Source organism: Phocoena sinus, chromosome 4 (assembly GCF_008692025.1).
Source record: "Phocoena sinus isolate mPhoSin1 chromosome 4, mPhoSin1.pri, whole genome shotgun sequence".
NCBI lineage: Eukaryota > Metazoa > Chordata > Mammalia > Artiodactyla > Phocoenidae > Phocoena > Phocoena sinus.
Genome location: NC_045766.1, coordinates 19,560,694 through 19,582,004, shown reverse-complemented (window position 1 = coordinate 19,582,004; position 21,311 = coordinate 19,560,694). Strand labels below are relative to the sequence as shown.

Below are 21,311 nucleotides of genomic sequence, written 5' to 3'. Positions count from 1 at the left end.
ATTGATTCCTTCTAGTGTAGTTTTCATTTCAGTTATTGTATTTTTCATCTCTGTTTGTTTGTTCTTTAATGCTTCTAGGTCTTTGCTAAACATTTCTTGCATCTTCTCGATCTTTGTCTCCATTCTCTTTCCGAGGTCCTGGATTATTGTCACTATCATTATTCTGAATTCTTTTTCTGGAAGGTTGCCTATCTCCACTTCATTTAGTTGTTTTTCTGGGGTTTTATCTTGTTCTTTCATCTGGTACATAGCCCTCTGCCTTTTCATCTTGTCTCTCTTTCTGTGCATGTGGTTTTTGTCCCACAGGCTGCAGGATTGTAGTTCTTCTTGCTTCTGCTCTGCTCTCTGCCCTCTGGTGGATGAGGCTATGTAAGAGGCTTGATGAGAGGGACTGGTGGTGGGTAGAGCTGACTGCTGCTCTGGTGGGAAGAGCTCAGTAAAACTTTAATCCACTTGACTCTTGATGGGTGGGGCTGGGTTCTCTCCCTGTTGGTTGTTTGGCCTGTGGCAACGCAACACTGGAGCCTACCTGGCCTCTTTGGAGGGGCTAATGACAGACTCTGGGAGGGTTCACTCCAAGGAGTACTTCCCAGAACTTCTTCTGTCAGTGTCCTTGTCCCCACGGTTAGCCACAGCCACCCCCCGCCTCTGCAGGAGACCCTCCAACGCTAGCAGGTAGGTCTGGTTCAGTCTTCCCTGGGGTCACTGCTCCTTCCCCTGGGTCCTGATGGGCACAATACTTTGTGTCTTCCCTCCAAGAGTGGAGTCTCTCTTTCCCCCATTCCTGTCAAAGTCCTGCAGTCAATTCCCACTAGGCTTCAAAGTCTGATTCTCTAGGAATTCCTCCTCCTGTTGCTAGACCCCCAGGTTGGGAAGCCTGACGTGGGGCTCAGAACCTTCACTCCAGTGGGTGGACTTCTGTGGTATAAGTGTTCTCCAGTCTGTGAGTCACCCACCCAGCAGTTATGGGATTTGATTTTACTGTGATTGTACCGCTCCTGCCGTCTCATTGTGTCTTCTCCTTTATCTTTGGATGTGGGGTATCTTTTTTGGTGAGTTCCAGTGTCTTCCTGTCGATGATTGTCCAGCAGCTAGTTGTGATTCTGGTGTTCTCACAAGAGGGAGTGAGAGCACGTCCTACTCCGCCATCTTGGTTCCTCCCTCGGGTATTATATTTCTAAAGGCAGAAATCATTTATAGGCAAATATACCCTCAAGTCATATGGAGTGTTTTTTTTAACATATATGTATGATTTTGCTTAGTAGTTTGTATGTATACATGTATAATTTACATTTTAAAAATGGGATTTCCTACTTGTTCTCATTTTTTAGGTTATTGTATTTATTACTTATTTAATGCTTTTGTAGTTATTATTTCTCTACAGCCTTTTGTTGTTACTTAGTTTCTTCCTGAAGGAGGACCAAATAAGCATTCACTACATGCTTTATTTTTCTTGAGCATTATGCTTTATTTTTGTCATTGACAGATTATTTGTGAGTGACATTTTATTTTCATAGGTTTTAACAACTTCCATCAGCTATTTCAAGCTGGATTCATTCTATTGTTTGTGGTCATATATTCATAGGAATAATCGGCTTAATTTAAAGTACCCTCCCCCCCACTCCAGCTAATTCTCTAGTTCCCCCTCCTCCACTTTTTTCTCTTTCCAGTGGGGTTACATAGTTGAATTTAAGTAAATTAATGCAATTATGGCATGACTTTCTTGTAGGTACACCTCATTCTTTTTAATTGCTACACAGGTTAGGAGTTCCTTTACAAAGTTGAAGAGAAATCTGGGGGGAAAATAGAAGGCGAGGGGTAGATGCGGAGCAGGGAACTTTCTTTCCAGACTTTTTCCTTTTCTTAATGTACTGGCTAGGACTTTCAGTATGATGTTGAATAGAACTGCTGAGAGTAGATGGTATTAGTCAGGATTCTCCAAAGGGGGGGGGGGAATAATAGGGTGTGTGTGTGCACGCATGTTTGTGTTCACACACACACACACACACACACACACACACACACACACAGATTTATTTAAGGAATTGGCTCACATAAATAGTTGGCAAACTGGAAATCCAGAAGAACGGATAGTTTAGTCTGAGTCTGAAGGCCTGATAACCAGGAGGCACGTATCATGAAGTTCCTGTTGAAGTTCTGTAGGCTCAAGACCCAGGAAGAGCTGAGGTTAGATAGGCAAAAGTTCTTTCTTACTCTAAGTAGGACAAGTGTTTTTGTTCTATTCATTTCTTCCACTGATTGGATTACCACCACCTACTCTAAGGAGGGTAATCTGCTTTTGTCAGGCCACCATTTAAATGTCAATCTTATCAGGGGAAAAAAAAAACCACTCTCACAGAAACAACCAGAATATCTGAATGCCCCAAGGCCCAGTCACACGGGCAAACGAAATTAACCATCGCAGTAGACATTTTTGTTTTGTTCTTAAAAGCATTTAGTCTTTCAACTTTAAGTATAATATTACCTGTAGGTTTTTCGTACGTGCCCTTTATTCAAGAAGTTCTCTTCTGTTTCTACTTAGCCAAGAGATTTTATCCTGAAAGGGATAGAAAAAGTTGCACTTTGTCCACTGCTTTTTCTGTATTTATTGAGGTGATTGTGTAGTTTTTATATTTTGGTCAGTTAATTTGATTGATTTTCAAAAGTTAAGACCAACCTTGCATTTCTGAAATATGTACTACACATTGAAGATGTAGTAGCCCTTTTATATATTGCTGGATTTGATTTATTAATATTATGTTATGAATTTTTATGTCTGTGTTCACAGGGAATATTGGTCTGCACTTTTCTTTTTATGTAATGTCTTCCTCTGGTTTTGGAATCAGGAAAATGTTGACCTTATAAATTGAGTTGAGAAACCTTACCCTCCTCAATTTTCTGAACAAGTTTATGTAGGATTGGTATTATTTCTTCCTTAAATATTTGGTAGGATTTACTCCAAGCCACCTGAGCCTGGAGTTTTTTTATGGGAAGGTTTTTAATTAGAAATTTAATTTCTTTAGTAGATATATAGATAGTCATATTTTCTGTTTCTTTTGTGTCAGCTTTGATAATTTTTGTCTTTTGAAGAATTTAAGTTGATAAATTTTTTGGCATTAAGTTCATAATAACCCCTCAAATTAGTTTTATGTTGCTGTGTAACAAATTACCACAAACCTAGCAGCTTAAAACAGCACCTGTTAGCTCATATTTCTGTTGTTCAGAAGTCTGAGCATGGTGTGGCTGGGTTTTCTGCTTATGGTCTTACAAGGTTGAAATCCAGGTGTTAGTTGGGCTACATTCCTTCCCGAAGCTCTAGGGAAGAATCTGCTTCCAGCATGATTCAAGTTATTGGCCACATTCAGTTCCTTGCAGTTGTAGGCCTGAGGTTTTCTTTGCTTGATGGCTTTTGGCTAGGGATTGCTCTCAGTTACTAGAAGCACCTTTCAGGTCCTAGCTGTGTGGCTCTCTTAAGCATTAAATCCTTTCCTTGCTTTGAATCTCTTGCCAGAAGATCCTGATCCCTTTTAAGGGCTCACCAGTGGGTCAGGCCCATGAAGGATAATCTCCCTTCCTTTGTTTTATTTTGTTTTGGCCATGGCGCTCAGCATGTGGGAACTTAGTTCCCAGACCTGGGATCAAACTGGCGCTCCCTGCAGTGGAAGCACAGTCTTACCCGCTGGACCGCCAGGGAAATCCCTCCCTTCCTTAAAGTAACCTACGTCATATAGTAAAACATAATCACGGTAGTGAAATCCATTGTAATGGCAGTCCCAGAGATCTTACTGGGCACACGATTCTCTGGAGTCTGTAATGAAATCCCAGGTGTTTCGGTGAAGATTCACTACTCTGCCTGGCTGGCATTTGAATGTCTTTCACTGTTAAAGTGCTTAGAATTCTGTAGTATACAGCTTCCTGGTTGATCTTTTCCCCGCCTCGTGGCATTTCCCTTTTCAGGTCTGCATCTTAATATTCAGCAGAAGCCTTACATCAGTGTTGCTCAAAATCTAGAAGATGGTATTAGCGCAGATAGAACTCAGAAAGCCCTCTAATTATAGCACTAGTTGGAATGGGTTCTTCTAACTCTCAGAGAGAGTGGGGATCTCCCCATTTTTTCCCTCTTTTTTTGGTTTTCTGTTCTTTTCTCTGTTCTTATTTGCCCTAGTACCCCAAGAAGTCCTGTGGCAGCAGTAGCAGAGCGGCAGTGGCAGAAGCAACAGCATTGGGGACAGGCCTAAAATGCAGAGTTGAGCCTTCCTCTTTGACTAGAGGAGTTGCAGCCCTAAGAGAATTGGGCATGTCCTGATTGGCCTCCCCCCTTTCCCTTTCTGTCCTTCTCTTTTTGGCATAGTTGTAGGAAATGTGGGTGAATAACGCCTCAGATTTCTGGCTAGGTGACAAGAAGAGGGGAGCCCCAGGCAACCAAAAAATACTTGGATGATTTCAGAGTGGGACGAGCTCAGGAAACTTCTAGGTTTATTCCTGAGCTGTACATCTATGGATCAGAGTCATAACTGCCTGTATACTATGAGAACTGAACTGTGGCCTAAACCACCACCCAAGTCTCAGACTAGTCACTGTATGGTGCACATGCAGGACAGATCCAGATAGCCCTGCAAAGGATTTGAAAACTGAACTGGTATTGGAACCACAGCTCACAGAAGGTTTGTTGGAACTTGCAGCCTGAACCTAACCATTGTCTCCTAAAACAAACATCAACATTCTCTGTAGAATATAAACAAAACCGAGTGTCTTATAACATAATAGTCAAAATGTGTAGGATATATTTCAAAATTAATTGGCATATAAAGAACCAGGAAAATCTCAAGTTGTATGGACCATGAGAATCAACAGGCATCAGTGCTGAGATGACATAGATGTTGGAATTATTCACAAAGCTGTTAAAGTAGTTATTATAAAAATGCTCTAACAACTAAGGGCAAAACACAAACAATGAAAAGGAATGGAGAAATAGAAAGTCTCAGCCAACATATACAGTTGTCCATCAGTATCTGCAGGGGTTTGGTTCCAGGACCCCCAGAGGACACCAAAAGCCCCAGAATTTCAAGTAAGTTCCTTATATTAAATGACATAGTATTCTTATACAACCTATGCATATCCTGTACTTTATTATTATTTTTAAAATTAATAAACTTATTTTATTTTTGGCTGCATTGGGTCTTTGTTGCTGCACGTGGGCTTTCTTTAGTTGCGGCAAGCAGGGGCTACTCTCCATTGCGGTGCATGTGCTTCTCATTGAGGTGGCTTCTCGTTGCGGAGCATGGACTCTAGTTGTGTGGGCTTCAGTAGTTGTGGCACACGGGCTCAGTAGTTGTGGCTCATGGGCTCTAGAGCGCAGGCTCAATGGTTGTGGCACACAGGCTTAGTTGTTCTGTGGCGTATGGGATCCTCCCAGGCCAGGGCTCGAACCCATGTGCCCTGCATTGGCAGGCGGATTCCCAACCACTGAGCCACCAGGGAAGCCCCACATCCTGTACTTTAAATAATCTGTAGATTACTTATAATACCCAATACAATGTAAATGCTACGTAAATAGTTACTGGAGTGCAGCAAATTCAAGTTTTTCTTTTTATCACTTTCTAGAAGTTTTTTTCCGAAATATTTTTGATCAGTGGTTGGTTTAATCTGTGGTTGCAGAACCTGTGGATAAGGAGGGCCAGCTAATTAAAAAACTCTGGGGGGAAAAAAAACCCTCAGTGGGGCTTCCCTGGTGGCGCAGTGGTTGAGAGTCCGCCTGCCGATGCAGGGGACACGGGTTCGTGCCCCGGTCCAGGAAGATCCCACATGCCACGGAGCGGTTAGGCCCGTGAGCCATGGCCGCTGAGCCTGCGCGTCTGGGGCCTGTGCTCCGCAACAGGAGAGGCCACAACAGTGAGAGACCCGCGTACCACAAAAAAAAGCCAAACAAACCCTCAATGGACTCAATAATGGAAGTAGTGTGAAAGGAAAGAGTAGTGAACTTGAAGATTAATCAATAAAATTTTCTAGTTTGAATGGAGAGAAAAATAGTTTGAGGAGAAAAAACTTCACAGAGTCTCAGATACCTGTATGACAATATCAGAAGGTCTAACTCGTGTGTAATCTGCATCTCAAAAGGAAAAGGGAAGGAATGAAGCTGAGAAAAACGAAACTAAAGAAATCATCACTGGGAGCTTTCCAAAGTTGGCAAAAGACATAAATATAACATGTTTAAGAAGCCCAATGAACCCTAAGCGTGATAAACCCAGAGAATTCCAAGCTCAGATATACTCCATATCAAAAATCATAACTTGACTCTTCCTAGTTAAAAATCATAACACCTCATAAGCCTAGTTACATGGCTCTCACCACTCCTAACCTGTTAAAATAGATATAACCTAGGAAAGAAAAAACTATCTTAATCTTTTTATCTTATTTCAGTACCTAGAACACTCAATAAATATTTGTGCAATGAATGAATACATTTTAATGTAACTGTCTCTAACATCTTTATATCCTTAGTTAAAGGTAGCACAGGACTCCTCCCACTAAGCGAGAACAAACCTGCCTTTTTATTGTGATATACTTCATGAAACCCTGGGAATTTCAGCCTATTCATGTTACTGATTTTTTTGTGTGTGTCTAATATCAGAAGGGTAAATGTAGTGGATTTTGGCCATATCGTCGAACAAGAAGGAAATTAGGTGTTGATGTTGGGAAAAAGTTTCACATCTTGGCCAACACGACATTTTTAATTGGTGAGTTCAGGAATGCGGTCTCTGCAGGCTTGGCACACCCTTGCTGTGGCACAGTTGAACGTCCTTTACATAACAAAGCCTGCCTTCTCTCCATCTCCAAGTATTCTGGGACTTGTGAAAAAGTATCTTTGGAAGCTTACTGAAGTTGGACAATGAAACATGTGACTGTAATTAAACATGATGGTCCTTTAAAATTCTTAACTTTTCAGAGCCTGAAGGTGATTGAGACAAAGCATCAGGAAATGTGACAATTTTGACAAAATTTCACATGATATAAATTTAGAGAATGGTTTTTCTTACTGCTTTTTCTGAAAACAAAACCCTTTTTTTAATGTCTTCTACTACGGGAAATTCTAAGCTCAGAAAACACAGATTTTTTCACTTTATTTTAAATGTAGATAGTTTTTTCTTCTCTTGTTTGTTTTTAACCATGTATGAACTTCAGTCATTTTAGTGAATTACCAGGAGATTTTGCAATCAGACATAGTCCTGATGACTTGGTCTTAAATATATCACACTTTAACTATTAGAGAATGATATTTCAACAGTTTTCTTCAGAATGTGCAGGGTCATTTTTGTTTATTGTTACCACACCCAAGTTAGATTCATTCTTTATTGTTATTCTTTCCCACACCACACCCTTGGCTGTTGCTGTTTACAGCTAGTATAGGACTTTCCTAGGTCATTATACTTGAGTTCTTTTTTGAGCTTTGTATCCAACCGATCCATAATTTTACTGTGTTCCATATATCTGAATTTTGCCAGAATTTGATTGATAGAACTATAACCAGCATTTTTTGTTTTGGTTTTTAAGTATAAACATTTATTGAGTACTTACAATGTAGTGGGCTCATTTGTTTCTATTTCTCAAAAACTGTCAAAAACCAAGAGACACAAATGTTTTTAAGCTCAGCAATTTAAGTAGCTTGTTTTTATCACAAAAACATGGAAAAATATTTATTTTTAAACTTGTGATTTTTCTGAATAAACTATATATTCTTTATACAAAAGGTGATAAATTCATAAGTCTTTAATGTCACTGAGAGTAAGAATTGAATATCACTTTTGTTCAGAAATGCCTATCTTCCATCCTATCATACGAAAGTTTTATGTGTGTTTTGTTTTATTTATGATTTATCCAATCTCATTTCACACATGGTTTGAGGTAAACTTGCTTGCGTGTCCCCCCCGCCCACGCACACCCAGTCTCTCATATATACACACAAAAATATACAAAGTGTGACTTTTTAAAAAATAATCGAGGATATTTATTAGTTGAAAAAGCCAAGAGCAAGATTTGCAGCAGGTAGTTATATAATAGGATCCTGTATAACTGCTTGATGTGGACTACCGATTTCACTCTCTGTTGGCAATGTAGATAGTAGCCAAAGCAAAGGAAACATGATCAGTTATAATATTTAGAATCTCTTGAGATAAAAATAATCTAGTTATTCATATGGTTGTGGTTCATTCTTATGCTGGAAATGGAGAGATGTTTAGCAGTTCCTTATGAAGGAGACACAGTGGGTGATAAAGTGTGCACCAAAATCCCTGCCAACATCATTATAGTAGGTAAAATAATGTTTCACATATCTGTCTCTTACCCAGTCTTTCACTGGGTAGACTTAAAATATAATATTGACAGTGCAATTCAGAAAAAATCATTCTGTGTGATACCAAAGTCATTCTGTGTAATTCAGTCTAAGTGCTATACTCAACCATGTGAGTATTTAGTTGAATGGTAATATTTGGACTTTCCAAAGAAATAAATATATTGCATGACTTTCTGGAAGTTCCGTATATGTATTTTTACTCAAAAATGGGTTTGGATAAAGATTGGGCAGCAGAGACTTTGTTGTGGCCATTTAAGCTCAGATATATATATATATATCTGATATTGATTATTGAGATATATATATATATATATATATATATATATATATATATATATATATAAGATCAAAGCCTAGAGTGGAATTAAAGTAGTCTTATAGACATGAATTTCCTTTGTGGGTTTTACGTATGAATAGATGACAACCCCATCCCATCAGCCATACACCTTTACATGGAGATCTGTGGAGTGTCAGGTGTCTATGAATGAACCTGCATTTTTCAGGAAGAAAATACACTTTAAGCCTTCTACTTCATGTAACATACACCCTATCCTCAATCTGCCGCACCCACATGACTTCAGAATTTAGTAACAATGATCTGTCTGTAGTTGGTAAATATTGGATTATGATTTTTATAGTCGGTACATAATTTGGTGTTCCTCATTACTTGTTTTCCTTATAAATAATAGTTGTTTAGTATTTTATTGCCCTAATGTTTCATAACTTCTAAATAGAGTAGATTGACAGATCGGACGTATCCTTCAGAACATGTCATCTTCAAGTAATAGACAACCAGACAAAACAAGTAGCTTAAATAGGGCTTTCAGAGGAGAGTAACTCTGGAAGTTCTCAGCAGTGAAGGAAAGGTAAGAAATAGTTCTTGTAGTGATGAAAGAATTTTACATTTGGCTTTGGTCGGTCATGGTGCTGGTCTGCCTAGTAATATTTGGCATGGAGGAGAGGCAGATAATCAGGTTTATCCAGGACATGGGCCTCAGATGAGTGTGGCAAAGGAGAGACAGGCACTGGCAGAGGGTTTTGGTGAGGGTGAAGGCAAACAAAGCTAATGGAGAAATGGGGAGGTGTTGATTATTGAAATGGAGGCCTTAGTGAGGGCAGGGAAGTGTTCCTTTGGGAGTGTTGGAGTGAGTTGGAAGGTGAGATAGTTGGAGAGTAAGATGTAGGAATTATTGATTTGGAGGTGCTAGGGTGTGGTAAAGTCAAATTCAGGGTGAGATTGTGGATTGTGTGGCTGAAGGGAGTGAGAGAAAGTACTGTGGAGATCTTGATGGCAAGGTCCTCAGAGGTCAGATGGATTGTTTGCTTCAGGCATGTGGACCCTACCTCAATACCTCTTAGTGGTTTGCCTCCTGCTCATATTCTTCAGATCTTGGAAAACAATAACTAATACCTTCTTTGTAAGAAAATTGAAAAAAACTGTCCTACCTTTGCTTATGGTTCTCAATCCTTTGCTTCCACCCCAGATATCTATTCAGTTCCATTCTCTATTTTCACATGGTACATACACATTTTTTTTTTTTGCGGTACGCGGACCTCTCACTGTTGTGGCCTCTCCCATTGCGGAGCACAGGCTCCGGACGCGCAGGCTCAGTGGCCATGGCTCACGGGCCCAGCCGCTCCGCGGCATGTGGGATCTTCCCGGACCGGGGCACAAACCCGTGTCCCCTGCATCGGCGGGCGGACTCTCAACCACTGTGCCACCGGGGAAGCCCGATAGTAGTTTTTGTATTTATGGTCTTGGTTTCTTTAGACCCATTTATACCATTGAGACCTTTGGCATTTTTTAGCTGGTCTGCTTAGTAAGTGAAAAATAGGTTATACTAACAGTGTGGTGAATTATATGCTGATGAATTATAGTCTAATGGTTCTGTGGATGAATATGCTTTCCTAGAGTTTGTCTGCTTCTGCCAGTATGTATTTCTTCATTCTCCCAAATAAAGGTGTTTTAGTGGTGCAGTATTCATGATTCTGTATTTGTTTTTGTCTCCATCATTACAGGTTCACGTCAGGGCTGGCCTTTTTCATGGTACCGAACTCCTGTGTAAAACCGTCGTAAGCTCAGAGATATCAGGGAAAAACGATCATATTTGGAATGAACCACTGGAATTTGATATCAATACTTGTGACCTGCCACGAATGGCTCGATTATGTTTCGCTGTTTATGCAGTTTTGGATAAAGTGAAAACGAAGAAATCAACTAAAGCTATTAATCCCTCTAAATATCAGACCATCAGGAAATCTGGAAAAGTGGTAATTATATACTAACTTCTGAAAAGTTTTTATAATGGACTAATAATAACATAATGGAATAATTTAAAAACTTTGAAATAATAGAGTAATATAAATGAAATTATGTCATATAACTTTTGTCCCTAAGAACTGATTTCTAAAAAAGACAGTAAGTCTCCATTTTATGTCCTTGTCATTTTTCTTTTGGCAACTTTATTTTAGTATATGTCATACTGTAAGTGTTCTATTATAAATGTAATCCTTTTTAGAAAATAGTTTAAAAAGAATGAAGAGATTTAAAATATTACAGGTCCACAGTCCTTTAACTGAAGTTTCAGGTGCCAGATATGTTTGAGAATTCAAAATTTTATGCATTTTAGAAAGATCATAGATCACTCAACACACCTTGTAGGGTCTGGGACACAACTCTGTAATCAAACACATCAAGTTTCTAGCAGTGAAATATATGAATATTCTCACTAAATGAGACAAATGAAGGCTGTCATTTAGCTTCATGTTATTTCTGGTCATGTTTTACTGTTAAATGAATTATGAACAAACCTTTAGTTGTCAGAGTTTCTTGGACTTTGAAATTGTGGATAAAGGATGGTGAATGTGTTCTTATGTTCTCATCTTCCATTTCATATTTTTATTCAAGTCTTTTTAATTTTCTTCTTTATGGAACGTTTCTTTTTGGAGGATGGAGACATGAATTTTATGCATTTTAAAAAGTGTGGTGACTATATTTATCTACATGAATTTGTATCCTTTTATTCTTAGCATGAGAATATAAGCCTTTCCTCTGGTTATTATCATATAGTTTTTTTAAAAATGAATTTTATTGTCTAAAAAGTCACATAAGAGTTATTTCCTTAGTTTTTTTTCTCCACTGATAGAGAATTTTACTCAGAGTGTTCAAGTATTTATAGTTTTTTCATAGACTGCGACCAGATTAATTAGTCTGAGTGCCTACATAAAAGTCCTATTAGCTTGGTGCCTCCTTTTTAGAAATATAAATAAATTCTACAATACCTAGAGACATTGCCTTCTGCTAAATTAAGATTTATATAGGCTGAAAGATCTTAAAACATAAAATCTAACATATCGCACATATTTTCTTGAATCATTAAAAATTCCTCATCATTTGCAATGGCTGCACAATAAATATTCTACGTTTTGGATACTGTATTTTATTCTGAGACATTAATTGGCTTTTAGGATTTTCTTTAACCATTATAAAGATGTTGAACATCTTTCCATGTACATCTTGTTTTTATATTGGATGGTTTTGGAGGAAATCATCTAGAAAGCTAGAAACTTCTAAAACTAACATTATTGAAGCAAAGGGTATGTGCGTGTTCACACCTTAAAGTTTATTCTTAGTATATTTACGCAATGGTATCTTTTCAACAGGATTATCCTGTAGCCTGGGTAAATACGATGGTTTTTGACTTTAAAGGACAGTTGAGATCTGGAGATATAATATTACACAGCTGGTCTTCATTTCCTGGTAAGATTTACATCCTAATCCTTAGTGTTAAAGAATAATTTTTGGCATGTGGACTAGTTAACATTTTTTTATGACTCACTCTTTTTTCAGTCCAGTTAAGAAACCATATTTTTATTGTTTATTCTAAAACAGATTTCCCAAGATTATTTTAATATACTTAAAAGTGATTTGTATCTGAATATATTTATTTTGATAACTGTTTTCTCACTTCAAATGTTTTATTGTTACAGGTTTTTGAGACATTCTTCTAAGGAACAATGTCTTCTTTATAACAATCTCTGTGGTTCCTAGTTGTACTGAATTTCTCCTCCTGCACTAGAAGGAACATTCTAACATGGGAAGGATAGTAAAGACACTTCCTCTTTAGTTGGCGTTATCTTGAAATTTGAGCTAAGAGGAACACCTTCCATAAGCCTATATTTCTCAAATACTACTCAGAGTATCCCTGTGAGGTAGATGGCTTTGTCCCATTTTATAGATGAGAAAAGTGAAGTTCAGCCGTAAGTCAGTCTTACATAATTGGTTCTTCAAACCTAGGATTTGTGCAAAAGATTGCTTGACTCTTTCCATTGTTCCTACTGCTTTCCCAAATGTGGGAAATTTTCAGTGTTATCTTTGCATTATAATAGGGTTTTTTTTTTGGTCTTCATAGTTGGTTAATATATATAGTAAAATTGTGCCCTTACTTGCATTTAAAAATTATTTTGTGGGTGACAAACATTTAAAAATGTTCTATTTTAGTAGCTGCTACCTGAGAAATTGCTTTTGGATAATCAGTTATCCATGAACATATTTATAAACTGCTCATATCCTAGCAGTTTATTTGTGTATATTCTTTTATTCCTACCCTTTCCTGCATATACCTCCAGTAATTTTCACTAATCACATTATTCCCCAAATATAGGAGAGCAGTGTGCTCTTCTTAAGAGGAACTGTAGTTTCACAGTTAGAGTAAAAATTATTCATTTCAGCAGTAAACTTTTTTGAAAATCTTAATTTAGACTCACACATGTTCTCCAAGATCAGTAAGCAACTTAACTGATATTTTTAGAAAAATTGACAATTTTTTGCAATTAACTTGGCATATCATGGACCTGAATTTATCTCTAACAAAATGTTAGAGATGTTTGTTCTGCATGTTTGGTTCTAGAATTCACATTTATCCTAGTACGAGCAAGCCAGAAACACAGGAACTACAAATACTCTAATTTCTAGAGTACCTAGGTCATCATTAGAAGGTTTATAATCACATTTATTGGTTGCTTTTGTATTTCCAGAATTCTTCATGTATATAGAAGAAAATACAAATATAAATTTCTACGTTTCTCCCTATTCTTAAATAAAATAGCATATTCTGTGCAGTGTTCTGTTCTCCATATGTTTGGGGCAGATAATACTAAATTGGTACACTTGACTTTAGATAGGTTGCATTTGATAGGACTAATAAATATAATGCTACTAGATAGCACAAATATAGGATATTAATTTGCTGAGAAATCAGCTTCAGAAGTGTATAAATTATGAGAATTCCTTCAGTCCAGGTCAAAATGGAATCCGTGAGATGTGAGAGTATTAAACAAGATAAGCAAAGGGTTGATTAAGGAGCTGAAACTTGTAAATATTGGATGGGTCAAAAAAGTGCCTTCGGTTTTTTAAGTAAAAATAAAAGATACATTTTTCATTTTCACCAAGAACTTTATTGAACAACATATTCACCTTTTTGTTCCACCACCTTCTGCCATTTTCCAGGCAACTTCATAATTCCATCTTCCCCAAACTTTTTATCTTTTTGAGAAAAGAACTGTTCCAGGTGCCTTTTACAGTCTTCCGGGGAATTGAAATTTTTTCCATTAAGAGAATTTTGTAAAGACCAAAATCAATGGAAATCCAAAGGTGCAATATTTGGCGAATACAGCCGGATGAATCAGAACTTTCCAGCCAAGCTATAACAGTTTTTGCCTGGTCATCAAAGAAACATGCAGTCTTGTATTATCCTAATGGAAGATTATGCGTTTTAGATCAGTCTGTTGACTAATTCCAGACGCTTTTTGTCGAGTGCCGCTTTCACTTGGTCTAATTGAGAGCAGTACTTGTTGGAATTAATTGTTTTGTTTTCCGGAAGGAGCTCATAACGGATGACTCCCTTCCAGTCCCACCATATGCACAACATCACCTTCTTTGGATGAAGACCGGTCTTTGGTGTGGTTGGTGGTGGTTCATTTCGCTTGCCCCGCGATTTGTCCCATTCCACATTGTCGTACAGCATCCACTTTTCATTTCCCGTCACAATTTCTCTTAAAAACGGAATGCTTTCATTACGTTTCAGTAGAGAATTGCATGCGGAAATATGGTTAAGAAGGTTTTTTTTTTTGCCTAACTTACGTGCAACCCAAACATCAGAGCAATTCACATAACCAAGCTGGTGCAAATGATTTTCAGCACTTGATTTGGATATTTTGAGTATGTCGTCTCTCTCTCGTGTGGTATAACGCTGATTGTTCTCAATTGATGTCTCGATATAATAGCTATCAACTTCAACTGTTCCACCAGACCGCGGAGCATTGTCCAGCGAGAAATCTCCGACACGAAAGTTAGCAAACCCCTTTTGACACATTCGAACAGTCAATAGCACCTTCTCCATACACTGCACAAATCTTTTTGTGTTTCAGTTGCGTTTTTACCTTTCTTGAAATAATAAAGCATAATATGCCGAAAATGTTGCTTTTTTCCTTCCATCTTCAGTATTAAAATGTCTACACAAAAATTCACCAATTTTGATGTCTTTTTTTAAATGCACGCTGATATGACAGCTGTCACATAAAGTCTAACAAAATTGTTTCGAATGAAGTTAAAGACAACTAAGTGCTACTAGAGCCATCTAACGGAAAAAACTGAGCGAACCTTTTGGACCACCCTGTACTTTGTAAAGATTTTCTAGCTTTGGGAGATAATTCTCAGTGTGCATACCACCTGGACATTAGGCCTGGACAGAATGTACTTTTATCTTTTATTTCCTTAGGAAGTACAAAAGGACAACTGTGCAAAAAATCAGTTATAAGAAGAGAGAAATTAGTTTGCAGAGGGGAGACTTTAGTTTGTACTGCTAACTCTTGTTTTCTCAGAGTTTAATGTCTCTTCAACAGTTTACTTCTCTGTGAAATGAGAAAATTATATGAGCTCTAGGGTTTAAGATAACATTGAAATTCTGATTCACATGCCCAGTCTGTGAATGGAACATATTTAGGGTGGTAGAGAAGAGGAAGGAGTGCCTTGAAGAATGTCACAGTTGGTGAGGTTAAAGAAGTACCACTTGGATGGAATGTTTGAGAAACTACCAGAGAAGGTGTTTAACTACATCAGCAGTTATGAGATCATAGAGGAACATTACCAACATTAGGTTTGTCAAAAGGAATGTTATTAATGACTGTCAAAATATCAGTTTGGGTACTGTGATGACCATGGAAATCAGAACATATGTGATTAAGAAATTGATATATAGTGATGAAATAATAAAAATTCCTATGGACCACCTAATTTTGAGGGGACGAGAGCAGTTCCAATTTTTTTTTTTTGTAGATTGAGAATACTTGAACACATTTGAAGAAAGAGGTGAGGTAGCCATTAATTTCTGTTAACTTTTTCATTTTAAAGATGTATATAAACTCATCCAAATTTTGTGCCAAGCATTAAGAAAATTAGAGGCTTACTGATACTGTCTGCCAAACTTCCTTAGGTGACACACTTTTAAAGTAATGGATTGAAATCCATTAAAGTTTTGTTTTAGTTTCAAAAACATTTCCTAAGAATCAAAATTATTTGCATGTTTTAGATGAACTTGAAGAAATGTTGAATCCAATGGGAACTGTTCAAACAAATCCATATACTGAAAATGCAACAGCTTTGCACATCAGATTCCCAGAGAATAAAAAACAACCTTATTACTATCCTCCCTTTGATAAGGTAAGCTAATTATTTAAAGGTCCACTGTGTATGAAATAATTGGATTTTTAGTTCTCGGCTCTATATGTTTATCATTTACGTGATATATGTCTTTCTCTTTCAAGACATCAAATACATTTACATCTTGGTTCAGTGGAAAGACCACTGAGCAGGAAGCCAACTGTATTTAGTACTGGCTTTATCACTGACCAAGTGAGACATGGCCCCTCTGGAGTTCAGATTCCTCATTTATAAAATGAGGAAATCATAATTGTTCTCTGAGGTCCTTTTCAGTTACAGGGGCTATAAATGCATTCATATGTAACTCTAATAAACATGTGAAACGTGCCCAGCATGTTGGTCCAGATTAAAGACAATCACTACTGTGTTAGAGTTGGTATTCAAAGAACAGATTATTTATGTTGAAAATATAATAAGACTTCCTAAGGTGCTCTTATTTTTGTAGAATCTATAGCAAGGGCTTCTATTTCTTAACACATTTCCTTAGTCTACAAGCTGCATGTTTTGGGGATATGGAGAGTGTCTGGTGGGGGTTGAAAACTGGGCTGTGATCATTTATATGTTAAGAGAGCTGAGCTGTCATATGTTGTACCTTCAGGTTTGGCCTCTTTGTTTCAGGTATGATTGATGCTGATTTTCGTGAGGAAATCTTTGAGCAAATTCTCACATAATAAACAGGAATTTTATTTGATTTACTTAATCCATGTGAGACCAAGCTGCCTTTAAAAATTGGTATTATACTAAAATTTCAACTAATCTACCTATACACTTAATTGTATTTAACATTCAGCACTATCAGACCTATACAGAGTAGATTTTAAATATAGTATGTAAATTAAATTAACGTAACTCAGATGTTTCTTTACTTTCAATTTAGTTGAATTTTATCCACATTAGAAGTAATTTTTCATTTCATTTTTTAAAAATGTTCTTCCGATCAGTAATATACAACAAAATTAAAATTTGTGATTGTTACAATAGTAGAAATCTCACATGTCAAGAGCCATATACCTTGTGTTACACAGAGTAGAAGAAGGTACATTTTGATGCATCCATTACATTTCTGCTATGGCTTTATTTCTTAGAATAGGAATTTATCCATAAACTATAGCTACTTGTGATACAGTTAAAAGTCCAAGCTCTGACTTTTTTTGTGTTCAATTATGGTATGTGTTCAGCAGTCATTTATAGTTTCTTTTGGATCAAATGAGGTGCTTTTTGAAGTGTTTTTACAAATATAACATCTTGGGCAAATTTAAGTATTTTTAGTCTAATATTTCAAGATAAGTCCAGTTTCTTTAAAATGTTCTGTTTCAGCATTGTTGTCAACAGAGTCATCTACAACTGGCCACTAAACTTTCCTTTTGCCTTTCTGATCCCTTGGAGAGTCTGTCTTTGAAGATCTACTTGGGATGGAGATTTTAGTCTTTAAATATGTATAATATATTTATATTTATTGGTTTTCTTTTAATTGTACAATTTTATATATGATCATTAAAAATATAATGCAGATATAAAAAGTGAAAGTTCCTTGTATTTTTATTTAATGTTTTTTGCTGTACTTGTATACACTTTGCTTTTCAAATCAACTTTTATGGTTATTGCTTAATTTTATTAAATATAATCTCATTTTATCACATAACAACCTTATGAAATAGGATGGAAATTACCAGTACATTTTACACATAAGGATTCAATTAAATTATTTGTGGAGAATTAGTCAACTCAGTAACTGGACATGGATCTTCAGATTTTTTTACCTGCTGAGTCTTCCCAGTAGACTAGTGGGTTCCCCATCTTTTCAAGAATCAAAGCCTCTTTTGAACTTAATGAATTTAAAAAATATTTTTAGGTTCTCCCTTGACATTACTTCTACTTTTGATATGTTAATTCAGAAGAAAACATGACAAATGACAAAAACTTATTCTTTGTTTTGTAACTCTTACATAACTTTGCATTTTCTTAACCAGAAAATATTTACCTATATTAAAATTCTGTTCACATATACAAGCCACTGCTTATTTTATCTATAGACAATCCTAGTGTACCCTGGGAGTTAACAGTCCTTTATAGTAATACCATTGCTTCCTGGTTGTCAAGAGTTTGAAGACTGGGAATCACTGCATAATACTATTTTGCATTTAAAATTCATGCTTACGTTATAAACCATAGAAATGCCAGATCATATGTAGCTCCTTATAGTGTATGTACAAGTGTAGTAATTTACACTTAAAATTTTATGAATACAAGAGCCAAATTTTAATTTTCTTAATTTTTTTAAACAGATTATTGAAAAGGCAGCTGAGATTGCAAGCAGTGATAGTGCTAATGTATCAGTAAGTATCAAGGTTTTAAAATAGCCCTTATTACAAAGTTGTGTTCATTATTAGTTACCTTCATGTCATACAGGAGACCATACTCATAAGCAAGAACAGTCTGAGTGTGCGTGAGTATGAACATGCTAATATTTTGTTAAATGGCAGCTGTTTGTGGTTGGTCTGTGTTCAGGTGGTAAGCCCTTTTCTGATACAAGCACAGGTTCAGCAGGTAGTCTGTAAGGGATGCTATGACACTTCATAGATTAACAATACCATCTTTTAAAATATTATTCAGTTGAATGAGGAGGCTGTAATTTTCTTTATTTCTCTGATATAACAGAGCAGGTATATTCAAGGCAGGTTTCACAATGCTGGGGACCCAGGTTTCTTGCATCTTGGCGCTCTTCCATGTTAATATGTAGTTTTTGTCTCATGTAATATCGGTGCTTCAGCTTCCTATATTACTACTTTCCAGCCCACAGGAACAGGAAAAGCAAGACTAGAGGCCGTACCCATTCTTTTTGAGGATATCATTAATATGCTTCATTTCTGCTCACGTCTCATTAGCCATAACTTAGTCATATGGCCATACCTAACTATAAGTGAGGCTTGTAAATGTAGTCGTTAGCCGGGCAGTCCTGGGCTTGGCTAAGAGTAAGAGATTGTAGTTAATAAAGTAAGAAGGGGAGAATGCATATTGAGAGACAAATAGCAGTCTCTGCTACATACATCATTCCCATAGTTTCTGCCCAAAGACAGATTATTTAGTTTACAATATATATAATATTTCTACCATCTATATTTTTTAATTTAATTTTTTGACGTTCACTTTAAGACTTTGCTGAGTTTTCATCTGTTTTTTTCTTTTCATGTCACCAGTTTATAACTTTCAAGTGACTTTAGTAATGCCATTCTGTATAGAATGGTAATTAGATAGAAGCCAGGAGGCAAATGGAGATAATGTATATCCTTTTGTTATTTGCACAGAATGAAAGCACTATTTAATGTTGGTTAGTTGGAGAAACATCTGGCCCAGGCTGTCTCCTTTTTTTGTTTGCTTCCCTTTTATTCTTTTCTTTTTTTTTTCTTTTTGCGGTACGTGGGCCTCTCGCTGTCGTGGCCTCTCCCGTTGCGGAGCGCAGGCTCAGCGGCCATGGCTCACGGGCCTAGCCGCTCCGTGGCATGTGGGATCCTCCCGGACCGGGGCACGAACCCGTGTTCCCTGCTTCGGCAGGCAGACTCTCAACCACTGCGCCACCAGGGAAGCCCTTGTTTTCTTTTTTAATTGAAGTATAGTTGATTTACAGCGTTTCAGGTGTACAGCAAACTGATTCGGTTTCATATATATTTATATATATTTTTTCACATTCTTTTCCATTATAGATTATTACAAGATATTGAATATAGCTTCATGTGCTATACACAGGAAACTATATTCAGTAGTTTGAATATAGTTGATTATCTATTTTATATATAGTAGTGTGTATCTATAATCCCAAACTCCTAGTTTATCCCCTCCACCTTACCCCTTTGGTAACTGTATGTTTGTTTCCTATGTCTCTTTCTATTTCTATTTTGTAGATAAGTTCATTTGTATGTTCACTTAGTATGATAATCTCTAAGTTCATCCATGTTGCTGCAAATGGCATTATTTCATTTTTTAAAAAATCTGTTGAAGTATAGTTGATTTACAATGTTGGGTTAATATCTACTGTACAGCAAACTGATTCAGTTATACATATATATACACATATTCTTTTCCATTATGGTTTATCACAGGATATTGAATGTAGTTCCCTGTGTTATACAATAGGAATTATTTCTTTCTTTTATGACTAATACTCCATTGTGGCGTGTGTGTGTGTGTGTGTGTGTGTGTGTGTGTACATGCAAATACCACATCTTTATCCGTTCGTCTATCATTGGACATTTAGTTTGCTTCCATGTTTCGGCTTTTGTAAATAGTGCTGCTATGAACATTGGTGTGCATGGATATTTTCAAATTAGAGTTTTCATCTTTTCCGGATATATGCTCAGGGGTGGAATGGTTGGATCATATGGCCACTCTATTTTTAGTTTTTTAAGGAAACTCTATACTGTTTTCCATTGTGGCTGCACCAGTTTACATTCCCACCAATAGTGTAGTAAGGTTCCCTTTTCTGTACACCCTTTCCAGCATTTATTAATTGTAGACTTTTTGTTGATGACCATTCTGACTGGTGTGAGGTAGTACCTCATTGTTGTTTTGATTTGCATTTCTCTAATAATTAGAGATGTTGATCATCTTTTCTTGTGCCTGTTTCCATCTGTACGTTTTCTTTGGAGAAATGTCTATTTAGGTGTTCTGCCCATCTTTCTATTGGGTTGTTTGTTTTTGATATTGAGCTGTATAAGCTGTTTGTATATTTTGGAAATTAATCCGTTTTTGCTTGCATCGTTTGAAAATGTTTTCTCCCATTCTGTAGGTTGTCTTTTCGTTTTGTTTATGGTTTCCTTTGTGGAAAAGCTTTTAAGTTTAACTGTGTCCCATTTGTTTATTTTTGCTTTTGTTTCAGTTACTCTAGGAGACAGATCCAAAAAAATATTGCTCTGATTCATGTCAGAGTGTTTTGCCTGCGTTTTCCACTAGGATTTTTATAGTACCATTTTGAGTTTATTTTTGTATGTGGTGTTAGAGAATGTTCTGATTTAATTTTTTTACATGTAGCTGTCCAGTTTTCCCAGTGCAACTTATTGAAGAGACTGTCATCTCCATTGTGTACTCTTGCCTTCTTTGTTGTAGATTAATTGGCCATAAGTGTGTGGATTTATTCCTGAGCTTTCTGTTCGGTTCCATTGATCTATGTGTCTGTTTTTGTGCCAGTACCATGCTGTTTTGATTACTGTAGCTTTATAGCATAGTCTGAAGTCAGGGAGCGTGATT

At 36.8% G+C, this 21,311-nt stretch overlaps 1 protein-coding gene across 5 annotated transcripts in view; it reads left to right on the top strand.

Annotated features, from left to right (window-relative positions):
• The window catches only part of PIK3CB (phosphatidylinositol-4,5-bisphosphate 3-kinase catalytic subunit beta), a 195,625-nt gene that overhangs the window by 115,570 nt on the left and 58,744 nt on the right, over positions 1 to 21,311 (top strand). For all 5 annotated transcript variants that reach the window (XM_032630188.1, XM_032630189.1, XM_032630192.1 and 2 more), the window contains 4 exons: positions 10,370 to 10,621; positions 12,014 to 12,110; positions 15,940 to 16,070; positions 18,356 to 18,406. In XM_032630188.1, the coding sequence (XP_032486079.1) occupies positions 10,370 to 10,621; positions 12,014 to 12,110; positions 15,940 to 16,070; positions 18,356 to 18,406 (531 nt within the window). The remainder of the gene's footprint in view (positions 1 to 10,369; positions 10,622 to 12,013; positions 12,111 to 15,939; positions 16,071 to 18,355; positions 18,407 to 21,311) is intronic.